Source organism: Engystomops pustulosus, chromosome 6, assembly GCF_040894005.1.
Source record: "Engystomops pustulosus chromosome 6, aEngPut4.maternal, whole genome shotgun sequence".
NCBI lineage: Eukaryota > Metazoa > Chordata > Amphibia > Anura > Leptodactylidae > Engystomops > Engystomops pustulosus.
This window is the reverse complement of record NC_092416.1, coordinates 26,226,340-26,252,895: the sequence shown is the minus strand read 5'-3', so window position 1 is coordinate 26,252,895 and position 26,556 is coordinate 26,226,340. Positions and strand designations below refer to the sequence as shown.

At 44.5% G+C, this 26,556-nt stretch overlaps 2 protein-coding genes across 3 annotated transcripts; one reads left to right on the top strand and one right to left on the bottom strand.

Moving 5' to 3' along the window:
• Positions 1–2,691: 2,691 nt before the first annotated feature.
• LOC140065616 (basic phospholipase A2 caudoxin-like) lies at positions 2,692–21,514 on the bottom strand. 2 transcript variants are annotated; one of them, XR_011847985.1, is made up of 7 exons: positions 21,409–21,514; positions 20,096–20,261; positions 17,344–17,416; positions 13,365–13,509; positions 9,244–9,350; positions 7,294–7,520; positions 2,692–2,970 (listed from the first exon to the last, which is right to left on the bottom strand). XR_011847985.1 is itself a non-coding variant. In XM_072113201.1 (6 exons), exons 2-6 carry the CDS (start codon positions 20,210–20,212, stop codon positions 7,366–7,368), a joined length of 597 nt encoding a protein of 198 aa, XP_071969302.1. In that variant the 5' UTR covers positions 20,213–20,261; positions 21,409–21,514; the 3' UTR covers positions 5,934–7,365. The 2 variants fall into 2 exon arrangements, 1 of the variants encoding a protein (XP_071969302.1); XM_072113201.1 differs by lacking the exon at positions 2,692–2,970 and having other exon boundaries at positions 5,934–7,520.
• Positions 21,515–21,613: 99 nt separating this feature from the next.
• On the top strand, positions 21,614–24,722 carry LOC140065615 (acidic phospholipase A2 PLA-2-like). The gene is made up of 5 exons (XM_072113200.1): positions 21,614–21,775; positions 22,042–22,120; positions 22,353–22,497; positions 23,243–23,349; positions 24,471–24,722. Exons 2-5 carry the CDS (start codon positions 22,087–22,089, stop codon positions 24,614–24,616), a joined length of 432 nt encoding a protein of 143 aa, XP_071969301.1. The 5' UTR covers positions 21,614–21,775; positions 22,042–22,086; the 3' UTR covers positions 24,617–24,722.
• The last annotated feature ends 1,834 nt before the right edge of the window (positions 24,723–26,556 follow it).

The window sequence follows — 26,556 nt, the reverse complement described above, 5'->3', positions numbered from 1 at the left end:
TTCCAGATCATTAGCAGTGAAGGGCCTAATACACGGGAGAGTGTCGACCACCCCTATTCTTTGTAGTAGACGTCTGCATTTAAGGAGCTGCACAGACACAAGGCTCTCCTGCTAGCTAGACAGAGAGTAGTATCACATGATCTCCTCCTACCTCTTGATTGAGCAGACAGCTGCAGCTCCTCCCTCCAGCACTTAGAATATATTGAATTTCTTGTTTCAGCGATCTATGGGCTCATAGAGATGATCAGCACAAACAGCGGAGATACGAATTCCAGGCTATGCTAGTACAGGTTAAACTGAGGAGGATAGCAAAGAAATTGCTGAACAATAGTAATGAAAGCAATCGGCAAAACCATCCGACACAACAAGAGCCATTCATTTGTAAAGGAAGAAATTATCAGAGGAGCGCTGTAATCCAAAAGCAAAGTGTGGGAGCCTTAATATCAAACACAGGTCATAATTGGAAGATGATTTAGAATTTTTGTATTCTAGCATTATATGGAGGAACAGTGCGTTACCTCAAAGATTACAATACTATGGTGACTGAAGTGTTGAGTAGAAGGGTGACAGATTTTGATTTCTATGGCTGCCAATGTGGATTTGGTCATGGACAACAAATAGTGGATGAAATTGATAGGTAAGTGGTCGATGTCTTCTATTACATGTTTAGAATTATTTTCATAATAGTATGTTACTCTGAGTACAGATCATGTACTAGATGTGACCTGCAGTCCTATGTAACACCACAGATAACACAGTGATATCTCTGAGTACAGATCATGTACTAGATGTGACCTGCAGTCCTATGTAACACCACAGATAACACAGTGATATCTCTGAGTACAGATCATGTAGTAGATATGACCTGCAGTCCTATGTAACACCACAGATAACACAGTGATATCTCTCTGAGTACAGATCATGTAGTAGATGTGACCTGCAGTCCTATGTAACACCACAGATAACACAGTGATATCTCTGAGTACAGATCATGTAGTAGATGTGTCCTGCAGTCCTATGTAACACCACAGATAACACAGTGATATCTCTGAGTACAGATCATGTAGTAGATATGACCTGCAGTCCTATGTAACACCACAGATAACACAGTGATATCTCTCTGAGTACAGATCATGTAGTAGATGTGACCTGCAGTCCTATGTAACACCACAGATAACACAGTGATATCTCTGAGTACAGATCATGTAGTAGATGTGTCCTGCAGTCCTATGTAACACCACAGATAACACAGTGATATCTCTCTGAGTACAGATCATGTAGTAGATGTGTCCTGCAGTCCTATGTAACACCACAGATAATACAGTGATATCTCTCTGAGTACAGATCATGTAGTAGATGTGTCCTGCAGTCCTATGTAACACCACAGATGACACAATGATAACACTATGAGTACAGATCATATAGTAGATGTGTCCTGCAGTCCTATGTAACACCACAGATAACACAGTGATATCTCTCTGAGTACAGATCATGTAGTAGATGTGACCTGCAGTCCCATGTAACACCACAGATAACACAGTGATATCTCTAAGTACAGATCATGTAGTAGATGTGTCCTGCAGTCCTATGTAACACCACAGATGACACAGTGATAACCCTGAGTACAGATCATGTAGTAGATGTGACCTGCAGTCCTATGTAACACCACAGATAACACAGTGATATCTCTCTGAGTACAGATCATGTACTAGATGTGACCTGCAGTCCCATGTAACACCACAGATAACACAGTGATATCTCTAAGTACAGATCATGTAGTAGATGTGACCTGCAGTCCTATGTAACACCACAGATAACACAGTGATATCTCTCTGATTACAGATCATGTAGTAGATGTGACCTGCAGTCCTATGTAACACCACAGATCACACAGTGATAACTCTCTGAGTACAGATCATGTAGAAGATGTGTCCTGCAGTCCTATGTAACAGCACAGATAACACAGTGATAACTGTCTGAGTACAGATCATGTAGTAGATGTGACTTGCAGTCCTATGTAACACCACACATAACACAGTGATATCTCTGAGTACAGATCATGGAGTAGATGTGTCCTGCAGTCCTATGTGCAACCATTCACAAAAAACAGCAACAGCTCTGTTTTATGCGGCTCCTAGTGTGTACACCGGTCTAATGATAAGGGCTCTCATACCCCATCCAGCAAACGTCTTTAAACAGATGACCGGAGTCAGAAATAGCAATCAAACTTTCTTTATATCAAAAAATGTGAAAGACATAAAACACATGTACATCACCAAGTCTTCGGCGAACTGTGCCAATTGTCCATTAGGTAGTTGCACACTAGGAGATCATGGCCTTACACTGAGCCGCCAACGCCCGTATAGTCTTGTGTGAGGTTTCGGAGGTGTGTCCTCCTTCCTCAGACTCTAGCCCTGAAAAAGATCCAAACTCCTCCACTACCCGAATCGAAATCGGGATACAGTCAGGAGAATTACGTAGGTATAAAACCAAATCATCGGCATATAGACATAATTTTTCCTTTATGCCCCCTCATCCTTCACCATGAGTACCTAATTAATTTCTTATTTTTTTGGGTCAATGGTTCTATATAAGTGGCAAACAGTAGTGGAACAAGGGACGGCCTTGTCTAGTACCATGAGTAAAATACAATGGGGCTCATTTACTAAGAGTCGAGCTACTCACTTTTGGACGTTGCAGCTTTTTCGGGGGTTGCACAGCTTGCACAGGTATTTAAGAAGTGTCTGCACTGGGTTTTTGGCCAACATGATCCCTTTGTGGTGCAGCTGCGCTGCTTCCATGCGACACAAATTGGGGGGCGTGCCGTCGGATGATCTGACTGATTCGATTTAACTTTCAAATTGTGTCGCAAGCCCAAAGCACTTCCATAAAAAGTTCTTGTCAGCTCCACTCACTCCAATACTGACAACCACGGAGTTGCATGCACGGAACTGGCCAGGCAATGGTGAACTTGAAGAGAAAACAAGAAAGAGAGACATTTCAGAGACATACACAAAGGGGATACTTCTAGTTTTAGATGGTTAGGTATAGAAAAAGTTTACAGACCCACCAGAGGTGGTGATTTCCACAAAAAATTACTTAATAGAGAGTCATATTGGATCTTTGTTCTTAATACAAGACAACCGCATGGTATGAACAGTCGACACGATTTAATCACTAGTTATTAACAACAAACATGTTCATATATGTACACAATATATTATATTGAAATTGCTCTGATCTAGTTTTTCTTTTGTTATAGGCTAATTGATCCATACATTTTGTCTAGTATAGAGGACAAGCTAATTTCCCCTCCCAAATACCATGTTTGCTAAATGCATTTTAGGGTTAATACCCTTATGGGTTAACACTGATTAGCTTCTCCCCACTACTAAGGTCATGTGACCATGATTACGATTTGCATTTAAGATGTGTGATTTTAATAGTTTTTAGATCATGACTAAGGCGTAGTAGCCGAAACGCGTTGATCGTTTCTTCACTGTATTCCGTACTTGCTGATGCACAAATAAAGAAGATTTTAATACCACCTGGAGATTTGCGCTGGAATACTTTCTTGTTTTCTCTTCAAAGCACTTCCATACACCACTTATAAGAAGGTGAACTCTGTCGGACCTGAGCGGGGAAGCGGCACATGCAGGATATCGGGCACACGATCTTAGTGTATGATCGTTGGACAATGTACTTTCGGTGAACTCCAAGGGACGCGTAAGTAAATGTGCCCTAATGAATCAGATTCCTTGTCTCCTACCCAAACCCTAATGATGGGTGTCTTATACATACATATCACATAATTAATGACCTAACCCTAATTTTGCCATAACTTCCCAGAGGAAGCTCCTGTCCACCCTGTCGAACATCTTTCCACCATCCAGAAACATGGAAGGATGGATGAGAAGAACCGCTGGATATTGATGGACAATATCCAGAATGAGTTTTTACAGCCTCAAAGTCAAAATTGTAGACACTGGGTTGCTTCAGGTGAGTATGATGCAGGTATCCAAAAAGGGGAGGTTAACTCCAGCGAGTCCATTAAAAACATTAAACTTTTATTCCATATCAAGGTAAAAACAAGGTACTGTGCACAGGATCACAGAGGGCTTGATCTATTGTGTCGCGTAGATCCCATGAGGATTTTTAATTTGGTAATAATGATGCCTCTAATACAAATCCAGAACTTGCCACCGAAATTTGTTGCATTTAGCACCACATACAGTACTGATTTTAATAAAATTGTCTCCATCATACACGATCGTCTACCTATACTGAAACAAGATACGACAACTGCTCAATGACACCAATGATTTATGTGTGTGTATATATATATAATATATATATATATATATTATACACATATATGTATACTCTCTCGGTGACGTCACCGCCTCTCGGAGGCAAGGAGGGGAGGGCGGGGGGAGGCAGGGACAGCACTCTACGTGCCTGAATAATTATGCTAATGCACAAGTGCGGATCGGCTTGTGTGACACACACTGAAGCGCCGAATGGGTACTTGGCGTAATATAAGATTCAACATTACAACAAAATAGACGGTTTCTGTGGTTAGAGAAGATATGTTCATCTCATCTAGAGCTACTTTATGTGCAGGTATGTGTGGGTCAGAATGACCGTTTTCAAATGGAAGGTATCCTTTAAAATGTTTTTACTCCTTCATTGAAATCCAGCAGTGTTTATTTAAACTGATAAACATTTATATAAGACTTCACAGCTCACAGTGCATGTCAGAGCACATGAGGATCATGGGAATTATGAGGTTTAACGAACTGCCCAAGGAGCTGAGAGACAGAATTGTGAAAAGTCACAGATCTGGCCAAGGTAACAAAATAATTTCTGCAGCACTCAAGTTTCCTATGAGCACAGAGGCCTCCGTAATCCTTAAATGGAAGAAGTTTAGGACAACCACAACTCTTTTAACCTGGCTGTACAGCCAAACTATGAAATTGTGGGAGAAGAGCCTTGGTAAGAGAGGTAAAGAAGAACCCCAAGATCCCTGTGGCTGAGCTCCAGAGATGCAGTAGGGAGATGGGAGTCACCTATCACTGCAGCCTCCAGCAGTCAGGACTGGAAGCCTCTCCTCAGTGCCAGACATATGAAAGACGCATAAAGTGTGCAAAACACATGAAGGATCCCTGTGGCTGAGCTCCAGAGATGCAGTAGGGGGATGGGAGCCACTTATCACCGCAGCCTCCTGTAGTCAGGGCTTTATGGCAGAGTCTGGAAGCTTCTCCGCAGTACAAGACATATGAAAGCGCATACAGGGGCACATTTACTTACCCGGTCCTGTCGCGATCCCGCGGTGCGTTGTCCGACGAGGATTCGGGTCTGCCGCGATTCACTAAGATCGTGCGCCCGAGTTCCTGCATCCGTCGCTTCTGCCCTGAGGTCCGCGGAGTTCACCTGCTTATTCCTGGTGCATGTGAGTGCTGATCTTGCGACACAAATCCTTTTTTAAATTCTGCGGTTATCCGATGGCCACGCCCCCCAATTTCTGTCGCGTGCAAGCTGGGGCCGATGCGCCACAATTTGATCACGTGCGCCAAAATCCCGGGGCAATTTGAAGCAAAACGGAAATCGTCAGGAAACCTGAGGAAAATGCATCCAACGGACCCTCAGTAAATAAGCCACACAGTGTTCAAAACACATGAAGGATCCCAGACTACGAGGAATAAGATTCTCTGCTCTGGTGAGACAAAGACTTTTTGGTGATAATTCTAAGAGGGGGAGGAAACCCGGCGCCGCTCATCACCTGCCAAATACAATCCCAGTAGTGACACATGGGGGCAGCATCAGGCTATGGGGGGGCAGGGACAGGACCACCGGGTGTAATGGAAGGAAAGATAAATGTGGCCAAGTAATAAATGTTTCCTTTATTAAATGTTCATTAAAAACGGCACACAGGTACAGCACACCTACGCATTTCGGCTTAACACAAAGCCTTAGTCTTATATATAATAATAAGGTAATAATAAGGTATAATAAGAATGACCTAAAAATACTTCTTATAACAGAACAGTACACCTGACCAATTAACAACCATATAAATCATATCCGGTGACTGCAGTGAATGACTGGCAAACTGGGCCGGCATGTGTACACATACAAACATGGACAATAAGCATCATATTATCATAAAGGTTAGTAAATATATGTGAGATCGGTTTTAGAATTCATCCCATTTGGGTAGCTAGAATTTAATGCTAATTTTTATCAAGATTTTACTTGTTAATTGTCCGGTCAGTGGAAGAGATTGGAGGAAGGTCCTCCTCAAAAGAGAAGCTTTTTGGATTCTATCATTAAATTCTAGATACCCAAATGGTATGAATTCTAAAAACAATCTCACGTATATTTACTAACCAGACTGTCTGTGCATTGTCTGTCTGTCTATGGATTCCTACTTTGGATAGAGCACTACTACTCCTATCCACACTAGGCTATAGCACAGCACTACTACTCCTATCCTGTATATATAGGCACAGTACAGTACAGGCAGTCCCCGGGTTACATACAAGATAGGGTCTGTAGGTTTGTTCTTAAATTGGATTTGTATGTAAGTCGGAACTGTATATTTTATCATTGTAATCCCAGCCAGGACTTTTTTGGTCTCTGCGATAATTGGATTTTAAAAATGTTGGGTTGTCATAAGAATCAATATTAACACTAAATCTTCATTACAGACACATTTGATAACTGTTATAGCTGTTTATTGTAGCCTAGGACTAAAGTACAATAAATTACCAATATCCAGAGGTCCGTTTGTAACTATGGGTCATATGTAAGTCGAGTGTTCTTAAGTAGGGGACCGCCTGTATTACTATTCCCATCCTGTATATATGGGCACAGCACTACTACTCCTATCCTGTATATATGGGCACAGTACAGTATTACTATTCCCATCCTGTATATATGGGCACAACACAGTACTACTACTCCCATCCTGTATATATGGGTACAGCACAGTACTACTACTCCCATTCTGTATATATGTACTACTAATAAAATGTTGATGGATATGTCGAAGATCTTCCTTTTATATCCGTCAACATGGAGTAAATACTGTGATGAATTTCTACCTTTTGGGACATGGACGATAATATATGTCGTTATAAATCCAAGATGCAGTTGGTAGAAGTCAGAGCGGCCACGGTCAGATGGAAGAGACTGGAAATGTGTGTGAATACAGTTATGTCTCGTGTCAGTCACTACAGTCTTATGTACAGGGGTCATGTATAGGATGTGCTGAAGAGAACCAGTATCTACCTCTATGAGGTCACTGTCTGGTGGTAATACAGGAATTGTGGAGTTGGGGGCCCCCTATGCTGAGCCCCCTAGCTACACCTCTGAGCAGGATGGTCTTCGTCCAGTACATGTATTCTTGTTGAATAACTTTGTCTTTACTTTTGTATAATTATAACGCTGAAAACAGAACACGGCCGTCCGGTCACACTCACAGCTTCTTCTGGCACAGCTGGACTCATCCTCATCATCTGAGGGGAGAAGAGAAACATCTCTCACAATCCATCATTTATTATCCATGAAGACATCGCAGCTTTACCACCGACAGAAGGAACAATGGAAAATACCATGGATTGGTGTGCACCAAAGAAATAAAAATTCCATACATTTTCATTCCACATGGTAGAACACCACTTACTACAATAAGATTGGCAACATTTTTGGTAAAGTCATATTTGGAAAATGTCGCCCTCCGAGCAGACTAACCATTCGGAGAGGGTGCAGACGGTTCTGATCTGAACACTTGCACCATAATCCATAAACCTTTACCTAAACCCATATCATCCAACTTCTGCCCCTCTTCGTTTCTTCAAATCTTTGTTATTTTCAAGTTCTTTCAGGTTTTCTTTTCTTACCATTCTAGAGGCTAGGCCAGTGGTGGCGAACCTATGGCACTGGTGCCAGAGGCGGCATTCAGGGCCCTCGCAGTGGGCACCCAGGCCATCACCCCAGAATAAAGTTCACCAGACAGGACTCAAAGAATCTTCCCGCAGAATCTTCCTACAATGATAGACAAATTTGCCCTCCTGCTTTCAACTGCGTTGGTGTTTTTAGGAGGTTGAACGATTGAAAGTTGTCAAAGAACAAGGAGAAATAAATTACTGCTTAAATTGCTGTGTTTGCACTTTGCAATAAATAAGTGGCTTTTGGTTGAAGCTTGGGCACTCAGGCTCTAAAAGGTTTGCCATCACTGGTCTGGACAATCCTCCATGAGATAAGCATCTTAGACTGCACAATGTTACATTTTACCTGCATTGACACATTGTAGGAAACCCATTCTGGGTAAGTGGCTATACACTGCTGAGCAGGGGCATTACAATCACAGGGGGTGCAAGTCCGGGGATGAGGGTACATGACAGTGGAAGAGAATCAATCGTATGGAAGTAAGATACGAGTACTATTCATTACAAGAGCGGCGCAGAGATAGACAGCTCTGTGCACTCTGACTGCGCACCCTGTATGATGTCATCAGGCAGTGCCACAGCCTCCTCATACAGTGCGCGGGCAGAACATAGAGACCTGTCTCTGCCTTTGCTTCTGCATCGAGAGAAAAGAAAGCAGGGATTGCCAGTATTTTATTTTATTTTTTTTTATGACTAGACGATTAGTTTTATGCTGAAGGGAGGCTGCTGCTGGACATTTGATAAACGAGGGGAGGCTGCTGCTGGACATTTGATAAACAAGGGGAGGCTGCTGCTGGACATTTGATAAACGAGGGGAGGCTGCTGCTGGACATTTGATAAACAAGGGGAGGCTGCTGCTGGACATTTGATAAACGAGGGGAGGCTTCTGCTGGACATTTGATAAACGAGGGGAGGCTGCTGCTGGACATTTGATAAACGAGGGGAGGCTGCTGCTGGACATTTGATAAACAAGGGGAGGCTGCTGCTGGACATTTGATAAACGAGGGGAGGCTGCTGCTGGACATTTGATAAACGAGGGGAGGCTGCTGCTGGACATTTGATAAACGAGGGGAGGCTGCTGCTTGACATTTGATAAACGAGGGGAGGCTGCTGCTGGACATTTGATAAACAAGGGGAGGCTGCTGCTGGACATTTGATAAACGAGGGGAGACTGCTGCTGGACATTTGATAAACGAGGGGAGGCTGCTGCTGGACATTTGATACACATTGTTACACCACTGCTGCTGAGAATCAACAAGCTAAAAGTTGAACATATTCATATGTGACGTACCGCAGGTGAGGGTCTCATTACAGTAAGTGAAATGGTAATATGCTTTTTCTGGTTTGCACTGATGTGTTCTAAGTGGAGCCCGACAGCAACGATGTTCATGACAGCACCTGAGGGAAGATACAGAGTAGTAAGTGTGAGGTATCATGTAGTCAGTAGCACTGCACCTACCTTCTACTGCATTATCTGTACTATGTAACAGATGTAGCCATCGCCAAACATACTGCAGACATGCTAATGCTGCCATCACTGCTAATATGTTTAGTTATGTTCTCTTTATGGCCCAGGATTTGTGATAGTCTTAAGCGTATGTTTGCAATGGGGGGTAGAAGGTTTTTCTACCACTATAAATGGGGTAAATAGGATGCTGTCAGAAGGTAAGTCCCGGACAACATCAATATAATTTAATACAGTGATAATGCAGGGAGTTGTCAGCTCTCTGTATTATCACTCTGCCTCTGCTGCTGCTGTGTGCAACACCATGGTATGATGTCATCATGCCTGTTGACTTCAGAGCGGCACACAGCAATAGGGCAGAAGAGGTGTCTGCAGCAGGGTAATGGGGAGAGGGGAAAAACTGTTGATTATTATTTTTATGTAACAGCAATAAGCAAAGGAGGAGAAATTGGGCAACAAGAGGGGGAGCTGCTGGGGAGGACATAATATGAGGGGGGCTGCTGGGGAGGGCATAATATGAGGGGGAGCTGCTGGGGAGGACATAATATGAGGGGAAGCTGCTGGGGAGGACATAAAATGAGGGGGAGCTGCTGGGGAGGACAGAATATGAGGGAGAGCTGCTGGGGAGGGCATAATATGAGGGGGAGCTGCTGGGGAGGACATAATATGAGGGGGAGCTGCTGGGAAGGGCATAATATGAGGGGGAGCTGCCGGGGAGGGAATAATATGAGAGGGAGCTGCTGGGAAGGGAATAATATGAGGGGGAGCTGTTGGGGAGGGCATAATATGAGGTGGAGCTGCTGGGAAGGGCATAATATGAGGGGGAGTTGCTGGGGAGGGCATAATATGAAGGGGAGCTGCTGGGAAGGGCATAATATGAGGGGGAGCTGTTGGGGAGGGCATGATATGAGGGGGAGCTGTTGGGGAGGGCATAATATGAGGGGGAGCTGTTGGGGAGGGCATAATATGAGGGGGAGCTGTTGGGGAGGGCATAATATGAGGGGGAGCTGCTGGGGAGGGCGTAATATGAGGTGGAGTTGTTGGGGAGGACATAATATGAGGGAGAACTGCTGGGGAGGGCATAATATGACGGGGAGATGCTGGGGAGGGCATAATATGAGGGAGAATTGCTGGAGACGACATAATATGAGTGGAAGCTGCTGGGGAGCACAAAATATGAGGGAGAGCTGCCGGGGAGGACACAATATGAGTGGAAGCTGCTGGGGAGGACATAATATGAGGGGAAGCTGCTGGGGAGCACATAATATGAGGGGAGCTGCTGGGGAGGGCATATTAAGAGTGGGAGCTGCAGGGTGGGCATAATATGAGGGGGAGCTGCTCGGGAGGACATAATATGAGGAAGAGCTGCTGGGGAAGGCATAATATGAAAGTAAGCTGCTGGGGAGCGCATAATATGAGGGGAAGCTGCCGGGGAGGCCATGATATGAGTGCGAGCTGCCGGGGAGGGCATAATAAGCGTATCATCTGCTGGGGAGGGCATAATATGAGGGGGAGCTGCCGGGGAGAGCATAATATGAGGGGAAGCTGCCGCGGAGAACATAATATGAGAGGAAGCTGCTGGGGAGCACATACTATGAGGGGAAGCTGCCGGGAGGCCAAGATATGAGTCCGAGCTGCCGGGGAGGGCATAATAAGCGTATAATCTGCTGGGGAGGGCATAATATGAGGGGAAGCTGCCGGGGAGGCCATGATATGAGTGCGAGCTGCCGGGGAGGGCATAATAAGCGTATCATCTGCTGGGGAGGGCATAATATGAGGGGAAGCTGCTGGGGAGGACATAATATGAGGGGGAGCTGCTGGGGAGGGCATAATATGAGGGGGAGCTGCTGGGGAGGACATAATATGAGGGGGAGCTGCTGGGGAGGACATAATATGAGGGGGAGCTGCCGGGGAGAGCATAATATGAGGGGAAGCTGCCGCAGAGAACAGAATATGAGAGGAAGCTGCTGGGGAAGGCATAATATGAGTGTAAGCAGCTGAGGAGGACATAATATGAGTGTGAGCTGCCGAGGAGGACATAATATGAGTGTGAGCTGCCGGGGAGGAAATAATATTAGTTGGAGCAGCCGGGGAGGTCATAATTTGAGGAAAAGCTGCCGGGGAGAACATAATTTGAGGGGAAGCAGCTGGGTAGGACATAATATGAGGGGGAGCTGCTGGGGAGGGCATAATATGAGGGGGAGCTGCTGTGGAGGACATAATATGTGGGAGAATTGCTGGGGAGGGTATGATATGAGTGTGAGCTGCCGGGGAGGGCATAATATGAGGGGGAGCTGCCGGGGAGAGCATCATATGAGGGGAAGCTGCCGGGGAGGAAATAATATTAGTGGGAGCAGCCGGGGAGCACAAAATATGAGTGGGAGCTGCCGGGTGGGCTTAATATGAGGGGAGCTGCTGGGGAGGACATAATATGCGTGTGATCTGCTGGGGAGGGCATAATATGAGGGGAGCTGCCGGGGAGAGCATAATATGATGGGAAGCTGCTGCGGAGAACATAATATGAGGGGAAGTTGCTGGGGAAGGCATAATATGAGTGTGAGCAGCCAAGGAGGACATAATATGAGTGTGAGCTGCCAAGGAGGACATAATATGAGGGGGAGCTGCCGGGGAGGAAATAATATTAGTGGGAGCAGCCGGGGAGGTCATAATTTGAGGGGGAGCTGCTGGGGAGAACATAATTTGAGGGGAAGCATCTGGGTAGGACATAATATGAGTTAGAGCTGCTGGGGAGGGCATTATAGGAGGGGAGCTGCCGGGGAAGGCTTAAAATGAGGGGAAGCTGCCAGAGGAGGCATAATATGAGTGTGAGCTGCCGGAGAGGACATAATATGAGTGGGAGCTGCCGGGGAGGACATAATATGTGGGGGAGCTGCTTTGGAGGGCATAATATGAGAGGGAGCAGCCGGGGAGAACATAATATGAGAAGAGGCTGCTGGGGAGGACATAATATGAGGAAGAGCTGTTGGGGATGACATAATATTAGGGTAAGCTGCTGTGGAGGAGATAACATGAGGGGAGCTGCTGGGGAGGGCTTAATATTAGGGGAAGCTGCTGGGGAGGACATAATGGGGGTCATTTACTAATGGCCCGATTTGCGTTCTCCCGATGCGTTAGCATAATATCTCCAATTTGCGCCAATTTCCCCTGAATTGCCTTGGGATTTTGGCGCACACGATCGGATTGTGGCGCATTGGTGCTGGCATGCACGCGATGGAAATCAGGGGGTGTGGCCGAACGAAAACCCGACGGATTCGGGAAAACCGCCGCATTTAAAAAAAAAAAAAAGTTTTGCGAAACTTGCACTTACCTTCACCAGGAATAGGCCGGATCGCAAATGGACCGGGTAAGTAAATCTGCCCCAATAAGAGGAAGAGCTGCTGGGGAGGACATAATATGAGGGGAAGCTGCTGGAGAGGACTTAATATGAGGGGGAGCTGCTGGGGAGGGCATAATATGAGGAAGAGCTGCTGGGGAGGACATAATATGAGGGGTAGCTGCTGGGGAGGACATAATATGAGGCGGAGCTGCTGGGATGGACATAGTATAATGGGGACCTGCTTGCGAGGACATAATATGAGGGAAAGGTACTGGGGAGGGCATAATATGACGAAGAGCTTCCAGGGTGGGCATAATATGAGGGGGACCTGCTGGGGAGGGCATAATATGAAGGAAAGCTACTGGGGAGGGCATAATATTAGGGGGAGCTTCTGGGGAGGACATAATGTAAGGGGAAGCTGCTTGGGAGGGCATAATATGAGGGAGAGCTGCTGGGGGGACATAATACGAAGGGGAGCTGCCAGGGAGGACATAATATCGCAATCACTTCCATATATCATCATTATTGTCACACAGTGATAGTCTATTTCCATTACAACTGCTTCCTGGTTGCCTATTCCTGAGACTTTTTTAGGAGATCATCCACTCACCTATCAATATCATCCACTATCTGAATACCGAAACTCCATCCACATTGGCAGCCATAGAAGAAGAAGCCTGTTAGCCGCCGATTCAGCACTTCATAAACCATTTCACTGTAAGGTCCAGGAAAACCTGCTGATGCCTCCACTGATACTAAAACAGAGAAGTCAGAAAGCATCTCCCAGTAACGTCCTGTGTGTGATATGGAGCTTCTCAGATTCTGCTTTTGGATTATCCACTACAATCCCATCACCTGATAGTCCAGCAGCAGAGGAGGACTGGGATTCCTGCTGCCCCGGTGCCATCTGCTCGACACTTTACTCCAGAACAATGGACCTAAGTCCTGGCAGGGTCTCTATATATTATTCGGAAAATGCCAGAGGCAAGCGAGGGGTGGACCATATCCAGACTTTTTATTAAAACTTGATTAATTAATTTAATTTAAATTATTAATTAATTATTAATACCAGTTATATAAAAAATTACAATGCTTTTTTGAACATGTTTTTATAATCATGGATTAAAAAAAGTGTCTGTGTTTTATTCTTTTTGAAGTTGTAGTTGTTACCTTTAGTATCTATTAGTTAGTGTTAAGTCAAGGTAAATATCCGTATTTGGACCTATGTAATATACGTTGGTAGCTATAGAGTCAGTCATCTATGTCAGCCCGGTATACAATCAGCAACCTTCCTCACTCAGCAGGATCATCCCTATAATAAAGGGTAGGTGTTTTGGGGGTTGTCTATACAGTATGATCCCTATAGTAAGGGGTGGGTAACTTAAGGATTGCCTATATATTAGTCACATTTCCCGGATGTCTCTCACACTGTCCATACTATCAGATATGCCATGTATTCATTGAGTAGTCAAACCCACGCACTCAGACAATTCCCCAATTTGGCTGATCTGAGTCGTACACCTAAGTCTGCTGCTGTTAGATCACAACTAGAGATGAGCGAGCACTAAAATGCTCGAGTGCTCGTTATTCGAGACGAACTTTTCCAGATGCTCGAGTGCTCGTCTCGAATAACGAGCCCCATTGAAGTCAATGGGAGACTCGAGCATTTTTCAAAGGGACCATGGTTCGGGAATAAAATGTGTTAATTAATTGAAAAAGAATGTCTTCTGATAAGTTAGCAGATGTATGCAAACATCTGCGATCTATTCTTCACTGTTCCGCGCGTATATTATCTCCCGACAAGTTAGCAGATGTGAAGAACAGTGAAGAATAGAATAAAAACAGTGACCACAGGATCATTTAAGTGAAAAACACAGTGAAGAATAGATTGCAGATGTTCTGCACATCTGCTTACTTGTCGGGAGATACGCTGTCCCGGGATCCGCTGCTCTTCTTCCACTGAAGTCTCCCCGATGTCTCCGTGCTGCTCCCCGATGTCTCCTTGCCGCCCCATGTCTCCGTGCTGCCCCATGTCTCCGTGCTGCCGCTGCCCCATGTCTCCGTGCCGATGCCCCATGTCTCCGTGCTGCCGCTGCCCCATGTCTCCGTGCTGCCGCTGCCCCATGTCTCCGTGCCGATGCCCCATGTCTCCATGCTGCCGCTGCCCCATGTCTCCGTGTCGCTGCCCCATGTCTCCATGCTGCCGCTGCCCCATGTCTCCGTGCTGCCGCTGCCCCATGTCTCCGTGCTGCCCCTGCCCCATGTCTCTGTGCTGCTGCCGCTGCCCCATGTCTCTGTGCTGCTGCCCCTGCCCCATGTCTCCGTGCTGCTGCCGATGCCCCATGTCTCTGTGCTGCTGCCGCTGCCCCATGTCTCCGTGCCGCCTCTGCCCCCGTGTCTCTGTGCTGCTCCCCGGTGTCTCTGTGCTGCTCCCCGGTGTCTCTGTCCTGTTCCCCGATGTCTCTGTCCTGCTCACCGTGTTCTGCAATGTCTTCTTCACACATATATATTGTTCTTCACATACTATTTTGTTCGCGCCGTTCCGCGCGTATCTCCCGACAAGTAAGCAGATGTGCCGAACATCTGTAATCTATTCTTCACTGTGTTTTTCACTGTGTTTTTCACTTAAATGATCCTGTGTTCACTGTGTTCACTGGTTTTATTCTATTCTTCACTGTTCTTCACTGTGTTTTTTTAATTAAATGCTCGATCTCGAGCAGGGGAAATACTCGTCCGAGCAACGAGCCGTCTCGAGTACCTTAATACTCGAACGAGCATCAAGCTCGGACGAGTATACTCGCTCATCTCTAATCACAACCTAAAAATCTAGTTACTAGATGTATTCAATCATTTCAGATAGTTCCTAGGGCTCATTGAGTAATAGTTCAGTCTGCAGTACTAAACTATCTATAGGTGCCAACACTAGCCAGACACTAACACTAATCTACTAGCCCCCCCAACATGTTTCGCCAGACACTTGTCAGGAGAACAAAGCTATTAGTGATGGCCGTACCTTTGGTTTGGTATGATATGCATTCCCCGCACAGCGGGATTGGGGTATTGCCTGAATGTGTGTATTTGACTACTCATTGGGGCAGATTTACTTACCCGGTCCATTCGCGATCCAGCGGCGCGTTCTCTGCGGTGGATTCGGGTCCGGCCGGGATTCACTAAGGTAGTTCCTCCGACGTCCACCAGGTGTCACTGCTGCGCTGAAGAGCATCGGAACGCACTGGAATACACCGTCCTATCGTGGGTGAAGGTAAGCGCGTGTCGAGTGACACTTTTTTTTTTTAAATGCAGCAGTTTTTCCGAACCCGTCGGGTTTTTTTACGGCCACGCCCCCCCATTTCCGTCACGTGCATGCCGGCGCCGATGCGCCACAATCCGATCGCGTGCGCCAAAATCGCGGGGCAATTCAGGAAAAATCGGCGCAAATTGGAAATATTCAGGTAACACTTCGGAAAAAAAACGCGAATCGGGCCCTTAGTAAATGACCCCAATAATGTCTGGTACATCTGATAATACGGAAAGTCAGAGAGACGTTCCGGAAATGTGACTGATATACAGGCAATACCTAAACTACCCACCCCTTACTGTCTGAGTGTATGGGTTGACTACCCAATGAATGTCTGTTACATCCGATTTTACGGACAGTGTGAGAAGCGTTCGGGAAATATGACTAATATATAGGCAATCCTTAAGTTACTCACCCCTTACTATAGGGATCATACCGTATAGACAACCCCCAAGACACTGACCCTTTATTATAGGGATGATCCTGCTGAGTGAGGAAGGTTGCTGATTGTATATCGGGCTGACATAGATGACTGACTCTATAGATACCAACGTATATTACATAGGTCCTAATACGGATAGTTACCTTGACTTATCACTAACTAATAGATACTAAAGGTAACAACTACAACTTCAAAAAGAATAACAAACTGGGGCACTTGTAATTTTCATCCATGATTATGAAAACATGTTCAAAAAACCATTGTAATTTTATATATAACTGGTATTAATAAACGCTAAATTTTACTATAAAGTCTGGATATGGGCCATCCCTAGTTTGCTTTTGGCATTTTCGGAATAAAATCTGCTCAACACTGGCGCCATGTACAGGACTAGTAAGAGATCAGTCAGACACAATCCAGCTGCATCTGTACCTCCAGTGCCCGACCTTTATCCATATTGTGCCCATATTACAGATTTCTCAGGGGTCTTATACTACATAGGGAATGTTTTTCATACAATAAAGCAGAGAAAACCCTTATGTGATCCAGAGTGGATGTAGATAACATCAGGACTCAGTGGTTAGCATTACAGCCTTGCAGCGCTGGGGTCCTTGTTTCAAATCCCATCCAGATCAACATCTGCAAAGAGTTTGTATGTTCTCTCAATGTTTGCGGGGGTTTCCTCCGGTTGTCTCCCACACTCTAAAACATACAGGTAGGTTGATTAGATTGTGAGCCCCATTGGGGACAGGGACTGGTTTGGTATGTTCTGTGCTGCGCAGCATAATCTGTGTGCGCTATATAAATAAAGGAATTATTATTATTTTTATTATTATTATTATTACTTACCTAGACTGAGGAGGAGCAGCAGACAGGATAACATTGTGCACAAACAGAAGGGCAGCACACAGGAGGAGAGGATCTGTAAATACAGGAAATATCCCCATGTGCTTATATAGTACTGGATATTCTCAGAATACTGCACTAGATACTAATACTACTGGTAGGGATTGTTGTGCTCTGGTTGCAAAAAAAAAGTTTTGACCATATAGAGAACAGTTCACATATGGCAGATCTGGGGTGTGCGCTGCCTGAAAACCTAATTCTATGTGTATACAGTCTATTATATACCCTTAAATAAACCTGAGGAAAGTTGCCCCCCCCCACCTTGTTCAAATCAAACAAAATTGGTGTCAAACGTTTGTGCTGGTTTGTGTAGCAGAAATTTTTGTTTGTGCAGCTATCGTTTTTAAGATATTAATGAAAGTTTCATCAGAGGTCAACCAGCCCCCCCACATTGCCCAAATCAAACAAAACTGGTGCCGAACAATTCTGCTACGCTTGTGTTGGTTTGTTCTGCTTAGAAAAACACGAGGAACATATGTCAAGCAGCCAACAAAAATAGTAATGAACAATAATTTTATTGAAATGCGAATACAAACGAAAACTCAAAAGGACAAAAATTAAAAACATTTAAAACACGATAGTACAGGTCAACTGACTTCGTGACTATACATAGCCGGTGATGCCATACGATAGTGGCAAACCACCTGCAAAAGGACCCCCCAGAATACACCAAAAGTGTTTAGAACCAAGTGGTACTGCACTCAAGTGATGACAAAAAATATGTATATTGTAGAAATCTACACCAGAGAAGACCAGGTATAGGTCAGCTCCATAGAGCGCCACCAGGGCAAAGGGACAATAAGTCCAAACAATGTGATGTAAAGTCCGCAAAGTGGACAATCGCTAAACAATAGCCCAAATCAAATAAGACGCCCAGATGGCTGCAAATAACACTGAGGCAAGAAATTACCAAGTGGTGTGGAGGTGGTACCAGGGGACCCAGGAAATGCTCCCACGCGTATCGCCGCGGAACGCGGCTTCCTCAGGGATCAGGGATTGGTTTGTTCTGCTCACATTTTTGTTTGTGCAGCTTTTGTTTTGAATATATGAACAAAAAATTAAAGGTCAAAAGTTCAACCAGCCCCCTCCCCCCCCACATTAACTGAATCAATCAAAACTGGTGTCAAACGTTAGAGCTACGTTTGTGCTGGTATGTGCAGAAAACATTTTCATTTGTGCCGCTATCATTTTTAAGGTATGTTCAGGTGTTTACATAGGTTAAGGATGTTTAGGATGAACTGGTAAAAAACAAACCTAGTGACACTTCCCTGGTTTTATCACCAGGGGGACCTGGCAAAACATTGTACTTTGTAAGAAATGAACTCTGATGACCTCTGGATAAAAGTATGAATATATTAAAAATTATAGTGGCACAAACAAAAATTTTTGCTGCACAAACCAGCACAAATGAAACACTAACATTTGACACCAGTTTTGTTTGATTCGGTTAATGTGGGGGGGCTGGTTGAACTTTTAACCTTTAATTTTTTATTCATATATTCAAAACAAAAGCAGCACAAACAAAAATTTGAGCAGCACTAACCAGTACAAACGTAGCAGAATTGTTTGGCACCAGTTTTGTTTGATTTGGGCAATGTGGGGGGGGCTGGTTGACCTCTGATGACCTCTACAAACTTTCATTAATATCGTAAAAATGATAGTGGCACAAACAAAAATTTCTGCTGCACAAGCCAGCACAAACGTAGCACAAACATTTGAAACCAATTTTGTTTGATTTGAACAAGCTGGGGGGGCCAACTTCACTCAGGTCCTAAATAAAGCCTCATACAACTGCCATGATTACATTGTTTCCCCTTTACAAAGGATAAATAATAAGCATCTAATTGGTTTGAATATGACCGATGCGGCCCCCACAGATCGTTAGGCTGGAGGCTCCATGTCCTCCGTGGAAAGGGGATTTCGGGAATTAATTGTTCCTTTCCTCCGATTATAGAAAACATCATATAAAATGCATAAAAAGGGGAATTTAAAAAAAATCTAAATGGTGTAAAGGAAAATATGAAAAAAAAAGGAAAATAAAAATAATGTAAAAGAAAAAAATATATATACAAGTATAAAAGCTGTAAAGTACATAAAAGGGTATAAAGCTGGGATACACATTTTATGTTGGTCTATAATGGTAACCAAGTTAATAGAGACAAAAAGTCTGGGGGTGAAATGGTAAATAAGTATGTGGGTGCCTCAAAATTTTTGTTTGTGCTGCTTTTGCTTTGAATATATGAACACCTGCACATGACAAGAAAACAAGGATGTGCCTTAGGAGTATTTCCTACAGCTGACGTGTCCTCATTCGCTTCTATAGGCTCATGTATGTACACAGCTGTGATCTCACATCCCCGTGTATGAGCCGATTGTCCGCAACGCAAAAGATAGAGCTGATGACACATGGGGTGCGAACATAGATCCACAGGACCCTTGTTTGTGTCCTGTATACCAGCAGCCGGGGTGTAGCTGAAAAATGAGTGAGGAGGATTGTAACTAGAGGGGTAAAGATTATGATAATGGGGTTCTGTGGGTTCGGTACCAGCATGGATGAGAGCCCATATGCATTTTTCAGACAAAATTAGCAGGAACCTAAAAGATCTTCTCTAGAAGAGGTTGTATTATATGGAATAAGTCCATAGTGAGATTCCATGTGATAGTGGGGGTTATAGTAGTTGTAGTGAGGACTCACCTTGGCTCCAGCAGTGTCAGTGTGTGACTGAGAGGCTGCAGCGGCTGCGGAGTTGTATAGCGCTGAGGCCGGTCGCATGATCAGGAGCGGAGCACGTGCAGGGTGCGCAAACATCATTCAGGTGATCAGCACTGGGTGCTGGGTGCTGGGTGCTGGGTGCTGGCATCTAGATTAGATAATGGCAGATTGTGGAAAGAAGGATAAATGGGACGAATATAAAGTAATTAGCAGGACTATAGAGAAATAATGTAAATGGTATAATCTGTAGTTAACAATCAAGTTTTATGTACAAGTAGAGTATAGTAAAAAGAGGGATTGGGGATATTAATAAAGTGTGGGGGGAGGGGGTTGAGTGTAAGAAAAACAAATTATAAAAGAAGCTTAGCCGTAGAAATGATGAGGTTAATATAATACAGGCGATATTACTAAAGTAAGCAGCTCCTAGTGTTTAAACAAACGCCGCAGTGTTAGAAGGATAGTGTTACCGGAAACGCTATCTAACACTGTGGCTGAGTACAATCTAATCGTAGGAACACTCGCAAAGCGGTCCGATGTATTCATAAGGGGACTGTCCGAGGCGCTGCCTCTTCCCTGGACCGCCCCGCTTGCTCCATAGGGTGACACCTAACCACGGCCCAACCCCGCCCCCTCATTAATACATCAGACCGCTTTGCAAGTGGTCCAATGATTACATTGTACTCCGCCACAGTGTTAGAAAGCGTTACCAGAGGTTTCCGGTAGCGCTATCACTCTAACACTGCAGCGTTTGTTTAAGCACTAGGAGCTGCTTACTTTAGGGTGCCATTTTGGGTGACAGGTCCTCTTTAAGGTGTTCCTGGATGCCAGCCTTGCAGCTGAATGGCTGAACTATCCATGAATTAACTCACAACAGCAAACTTCCAGCTCAGAAGCAACGTGAGACTACCCAGCTTTTTCACAAAACATACACCCAGCTCAGCCAATAGAATCAGCTCTGCAAGGCAGCTGTCAATCTCAGCTCCGGCAAGAAAAGCCCTGAGTGTGGTTACAAGCTCAGAACACTGCGCCAGAATCCATCAGAGGGTTTAGAAATGTATCAAAACCATAATTATGCCTTCAAAAAGTTAAATGGGGAGATTTATCTCAAGTCTATTAGAGCAGATCATCCAATCAGGGTTCGGTTTTCATTGTCCAACAGCTGTTTATAAAATTAAAGCTGAGCTCTGATTGGTTTCCATGGGCAAGTAGAACAGTTTTTCCTCAGAAACTCCCCCAAAATATGGCATTTTTTTGGCTTTTTGAGCTCTATAGTGCAAATATGTATATTAGTTTACCTTGTCCCAAAAGCTGGTTCTAATACGTTGACCCGGTTCAGATGTGTTCATACATTTGGCTGAAGTGCACAATCTGAGAATCACAATATTTTTCTCTTCCTGGTATAACTCGTACATTGTTTTTAGTGACGCATGTAGCACCCAGAAGGCACCCAAGAAGCACCCGCCCCCATCTTATTCCAAACATTTCTAATGTAACCACAGATGACACCTTCGGGCACAGCCAGAGCAGAAGATTTACTTAGTACTAACGAACATTGAATGGAGAAAACAAATATAATGTCACCATCCGCTCCAGAGTATTCATGGGTTTCAGTTCTTTTGGCTTGAAGTTTGCAGGATCTTTCAGCTTCTTATAGAGTTTCAGGTGAGCTTAGGGTAGTAAATAAGGAATAAGAGGAGGGGGTCAAAAAGACTTTGGATAGAACGGCATTGTGCTGGCTGGACCATCCCGACGGTTTAAATTAGGACAAGAGACCTCATGATCCTTATGATTTATGGAGGACAATCAGAAAATGTATCTGGTGTATAGAGACAAGTCATGCATTAAAAAAGAAGAAGTTTTGGTTGCAAATGTAACTGAAAGAGAACCGTAACAAGTACAATATAAGGACATTGTGATATTTGCTGTAGTTACAGATCCTCTGATCCTGTGTATTGTCCATCTGTCTGTGCACAATGTTATCCTGTCTGCTGCTCCTCCTTAATCTAGGTAAGTCCTGAAGTTATCTACATCCATCACATATCTACATCCATCACATATGTATTTTCCAGGGTTTCTCTGTGTAATATGAGGCTTATAAGACACTAATACATCTGTAATATGGATATAATCTGGCTCAGCACACAAAGGAAATCAAAGGGACAGGCTTAAATCCAGAAGCAGAATCTGTAAGGCTCGAAATTAAATACAGGAAGACGGATTCTGATTTTTTCTATTCCAGCATTATTTGGGGGAACAGTACGTTACATAAAAGATTACATTACTATGATGTCTGAAGTGTTGAACAGACGTGTATCAGAATTTTTCCACTATGGCTGCCAATGTGGATTTGTTACTGGACATCAAATCTTGGATGGAATTGACAGGTAAGTTTCTTCTGTCCTCTAATGCATGGTTATAATTATTTCCATATACAGTAGGTTATACACATGTATCATAGAAAACTGGGCACACAGAGTATAATAGATGTTACCTGCAGTCCTATGTAAACCATTATATAACATTCAGTACAACCACTGTACATAGAAATTATGTAAACAGTAATATTTGCAGTCCCATGTAAAGGCACAGAGAAAAAACACTAATAACTCTCTGGGACACAAGTCTGGCTCTGTTTTTTGGGACTTTTATTGGCGTTTCTGCTGGTCAGATGTTTCCTATCAGATTTTCTTTATTAATACATGTGGAATTTGGACTTTTGTGAGTTTGCAACTCTTAAAAAAAAAAAGTAGCAAAAAGTTGCAATTAGTTCCAAGCTCATTTCTGCGCCAGAATTAGCTACTTTTTAAAAAAGAAGTCGCAACTTTCACATCTGAATTCAGGTGATAACTCAGGGAGCACGACAGAAAACTAGACGATGGTCAACTTTGAAAGGAAACAGTTTTAGGTGCAAAAAAAAATTTCAAAGGAAAACAAGCAGCATAAAAAGTCTCCAAAATGTAAGAAAAAGGCAAGCCAAAAGTTTGAGACATGTGAGTACAGATCATGTAGCAGATGTTATCTGTAGTCCTATGTAACACCACACATGAGATAATAGAAAAGTGGCAGAATGTGGATGCAGTCCTATGTAACAGATCACATGTAATGACATCTCTCTAATCCCTCCCTCAGGTGCTGCTATGAGCTGCGCTGCTGCAGGACGCCATTAAGAACAGATAAATGTAATCCAAATTTAGTGTCTTTCTATTACACGTACAGGAATGGGACCATCACTTGTGGTACGTCTGGAGTTTTCAATATGCCAAACACACACACACACACATATGCAACAACCCTTCCGATGCATAGGGTCGGTAGTTGTTGTGAACAGGGCCCTCTCCTTGTTACTTGATACTTTCTAGGGATACTGGCCGCCTCTCTAGGTGGTCTCCAAAAGTGGAATACTGTATAATTGCAGCTGGGACCTCTGCCTGGGAGGGCAACAGTTAACATATCTATTATCTGTAACCCAGAGACCCATATCTATTGTCTTGAAGCTGATTGGAGAGAGCTGCCATCTCACTAGGGGAGTATAGGGGATTCAGAGACTCAGTGACAAGTTTTAGTTGGTTTAAGCAGAGAGAGAATCAAGTCTAGTGTGCAGCTCCTGCAGAGCTGCCATCCAGACACACTACCAGGGAGCAGAGGTGTCTCAACTACCTGACACCTTGGGCAAGTCAGGAGACTAAGCCCCAGAGCAGAGGGCCACTGTCCGGACTCGGGGCCGTTTACCTGCCCAGCCTGAAGTTACTACCAGAGCAACCCTTCCTGTGGACCAGCTATCTCCTACCAGCTTTCCAGCCTACTGAACCTGCTGCTGATGTTTGGCCGTTGCCTGCCGTTCAAGTTCCAACAAAGAACTGTGAGTTATTTTGCGTGTGATCCCTGGATCAGGCTGCTTCACCACCACGGGCTCCCCATCTCCATCATCAAGGGATCCCTATATACTCCTCGGGTTGCCCTAGGGAGAAACCTCTTTCATCAGCCTCTCCTACTTTTCTTGCACACACCACCTGCTGGAGACCTGCCAGGCTGTGGGCTCACCCTCCGGTCCCCATACCAAGCACTGTGGCCACAGCGTGTCCAAGGCCTCACAAGCCAGCCACTACGGTATTCAGGGCCCACGGCTGCCTCCGGATAGAAACAAAAGGTTTCCCAGTCATTTATCAGGAAACAGCAACACATTTCATAAAAGGGGCAGATTTACTAATCCAATAATTATACTTCTGTCAGTATTAGAGAGATTGTTTGGGCTTAATTTTGTGGTGTATTGCTCCTGGTCAACCCCTTTAAAGATGTTTGTCCCATGTATCTCTGGTGCTGATGCTCCATGGATTGTGATGTTTCTCTTTCCCCTCAGATAATGAGGACGAGTCCGGCTGTGCCAGGAAAAGCTGTGAGTGTGCGCGGGAAGCAGTGTTATGTTTCAGGGGCCAAAACTTCTCAAAACGAAATGCAAAATACCATATTGTAGGCAAGTGTGAGGGGGGGCTTCTACCTTGCTGAATCTATATCTATCAGCTCTCCACCCCAATGCCTCCTCCATAAGAGCTCTGTCCCGGTGCTGATATGGATAATATCACTCTTTATAGTCTTACCTGTAATACAGCAAATCTCCAATAAATGGGAATCCTTGCATCAATTTCTTGTGAATTTAAGACAATTTATTCAGCTTTTTATTCGCTAGAATGTACAGTATATTACATGACATCCTCCAGTTGTATCTCCGCTGTGGGTAGGACTGCACTGGGAACGGATTAGGCATCCTCAATTAGTACACAACATAGAGCAACAAGGAGAGAAGTGGGTCATTTACTAAGGGCCCGAATCGCGTTTTAACACCGGGTTAACCGAATTTTACCATTTTGCGCTGATTTACCCTGAATTACCCCAGGTTTTTGGAGCACGGGATCGGATTGTGTCGCATCGGCGCCGGGTTGCACGCGACGGAAATCGGGGGGCTTGGCTGTTGGAAAACCAGACGGATTCGGAAAAACAGCCGTATTTTTTTTTAAAAAAGTGTCGCATGACACGCACTTACCTGCACCCATCCTAGCTTGGTGAACTCCGGCGGACCTCGGCGGACTTCAGCGCAGCAGCGCCACCTGGTGGACATCCGGCGCACTGCCTTAGTGAATCGCCGGAAGACCTGAATCAGCGTCGGAGAACCCGCCGCTGGATCGTGAATGGACCGGGTAAGTAAATCTTGCCCCATAGTGAAAAATGTGGGAGCAACATAAAGAGAGATGAGGCACAGAGTGGTTTCAAGTAAGAAAAAAAGATATTTAGAGTAAAATAGAAACTCAAGTGATGCAACTGTCCGAATATGGAGAGACTCCCGTAGTATATGTTCAGCGGAAGCTGGAGATAGATGTCATACAGTTTTATAATTTCACCACTGAGAGTAGAATTTACTCACCAACTGGATGCAGGGTGATATAGTGCAGGCTGCTGCATTTTTATAGTGTTTCCAGCTGGATGTGTTTGAGAAAAAAAGGAATCTATCTATGGGTATGTAATGTCCCGCAGGACTGGTCATTAATTAAGTCCAGTAGGTTTCCTGGTTGTCTGAAGGGAGTTTGGTGAGCTTCCCCAACCTTTACACATCCCACCTCTTTACTTCTGATAGTTACCTTTTGCTGCCACCTACATGCAGAATGTAGTAATGACACCTACAATACCATATGCCTTTCCCTGGAGGGTTAATGTGTAATGTTTATGATTATGTAGCAAAATTAATCTTTTTCACAGATAATTGGTTTGTTGTTGGTTGGTGCCTTGAAAATCCACATAAAAGAGAGTTTATAAATTTCTCTATAGACAGGACTAGGTTTATTAGGTCTTTGCTGTGCAATCTGTTCATTAAGATGAGATGCCTACATCTCTGTGTGTTAAAACCACAGAGACTGCCACCGTGCTGACTCCTGCTAGCCAGCCCTCCAACCACTGGACAATGGCCAAGGTACTCAACTAAATTCTGGATCAGCAGCCAAACAATCCACCCCTTGTGTCTGCCTGCAGGAAGAAAGGTTTACAGCCTATTACCTGCTGCTGCTTTGGACTGTGTGCCATTAAAGAAACTGTAAGTTATTGTTCAAGATTTCTGTCACGTGTGACCCTGCCCTGCTGCTAACATCATGGGCCTCCCATTTACCATCTACCCAGGTATCCATTACCATACACTCACCGGGAGTACTCCAGGGGCATCTCTCCTTCGTACTCTGGCCTCCTCCTCTTATTGCATCTCCCTGCTGGTGTGGACAAGGTGTGTTCCTGTTGACCAAGTCACTGTTACATATTTCTGGTGCACTACAAGCCAGTCATTCCAGTCCCCCAGAAAAGATCTACACTCTATATATTTGTTCAGAGTATATATATATGCCGATTGTAAGCGTTGAGCCGTCGATTGTATACGAAAATCGTGATGAGATTTTACCTTTTTACTT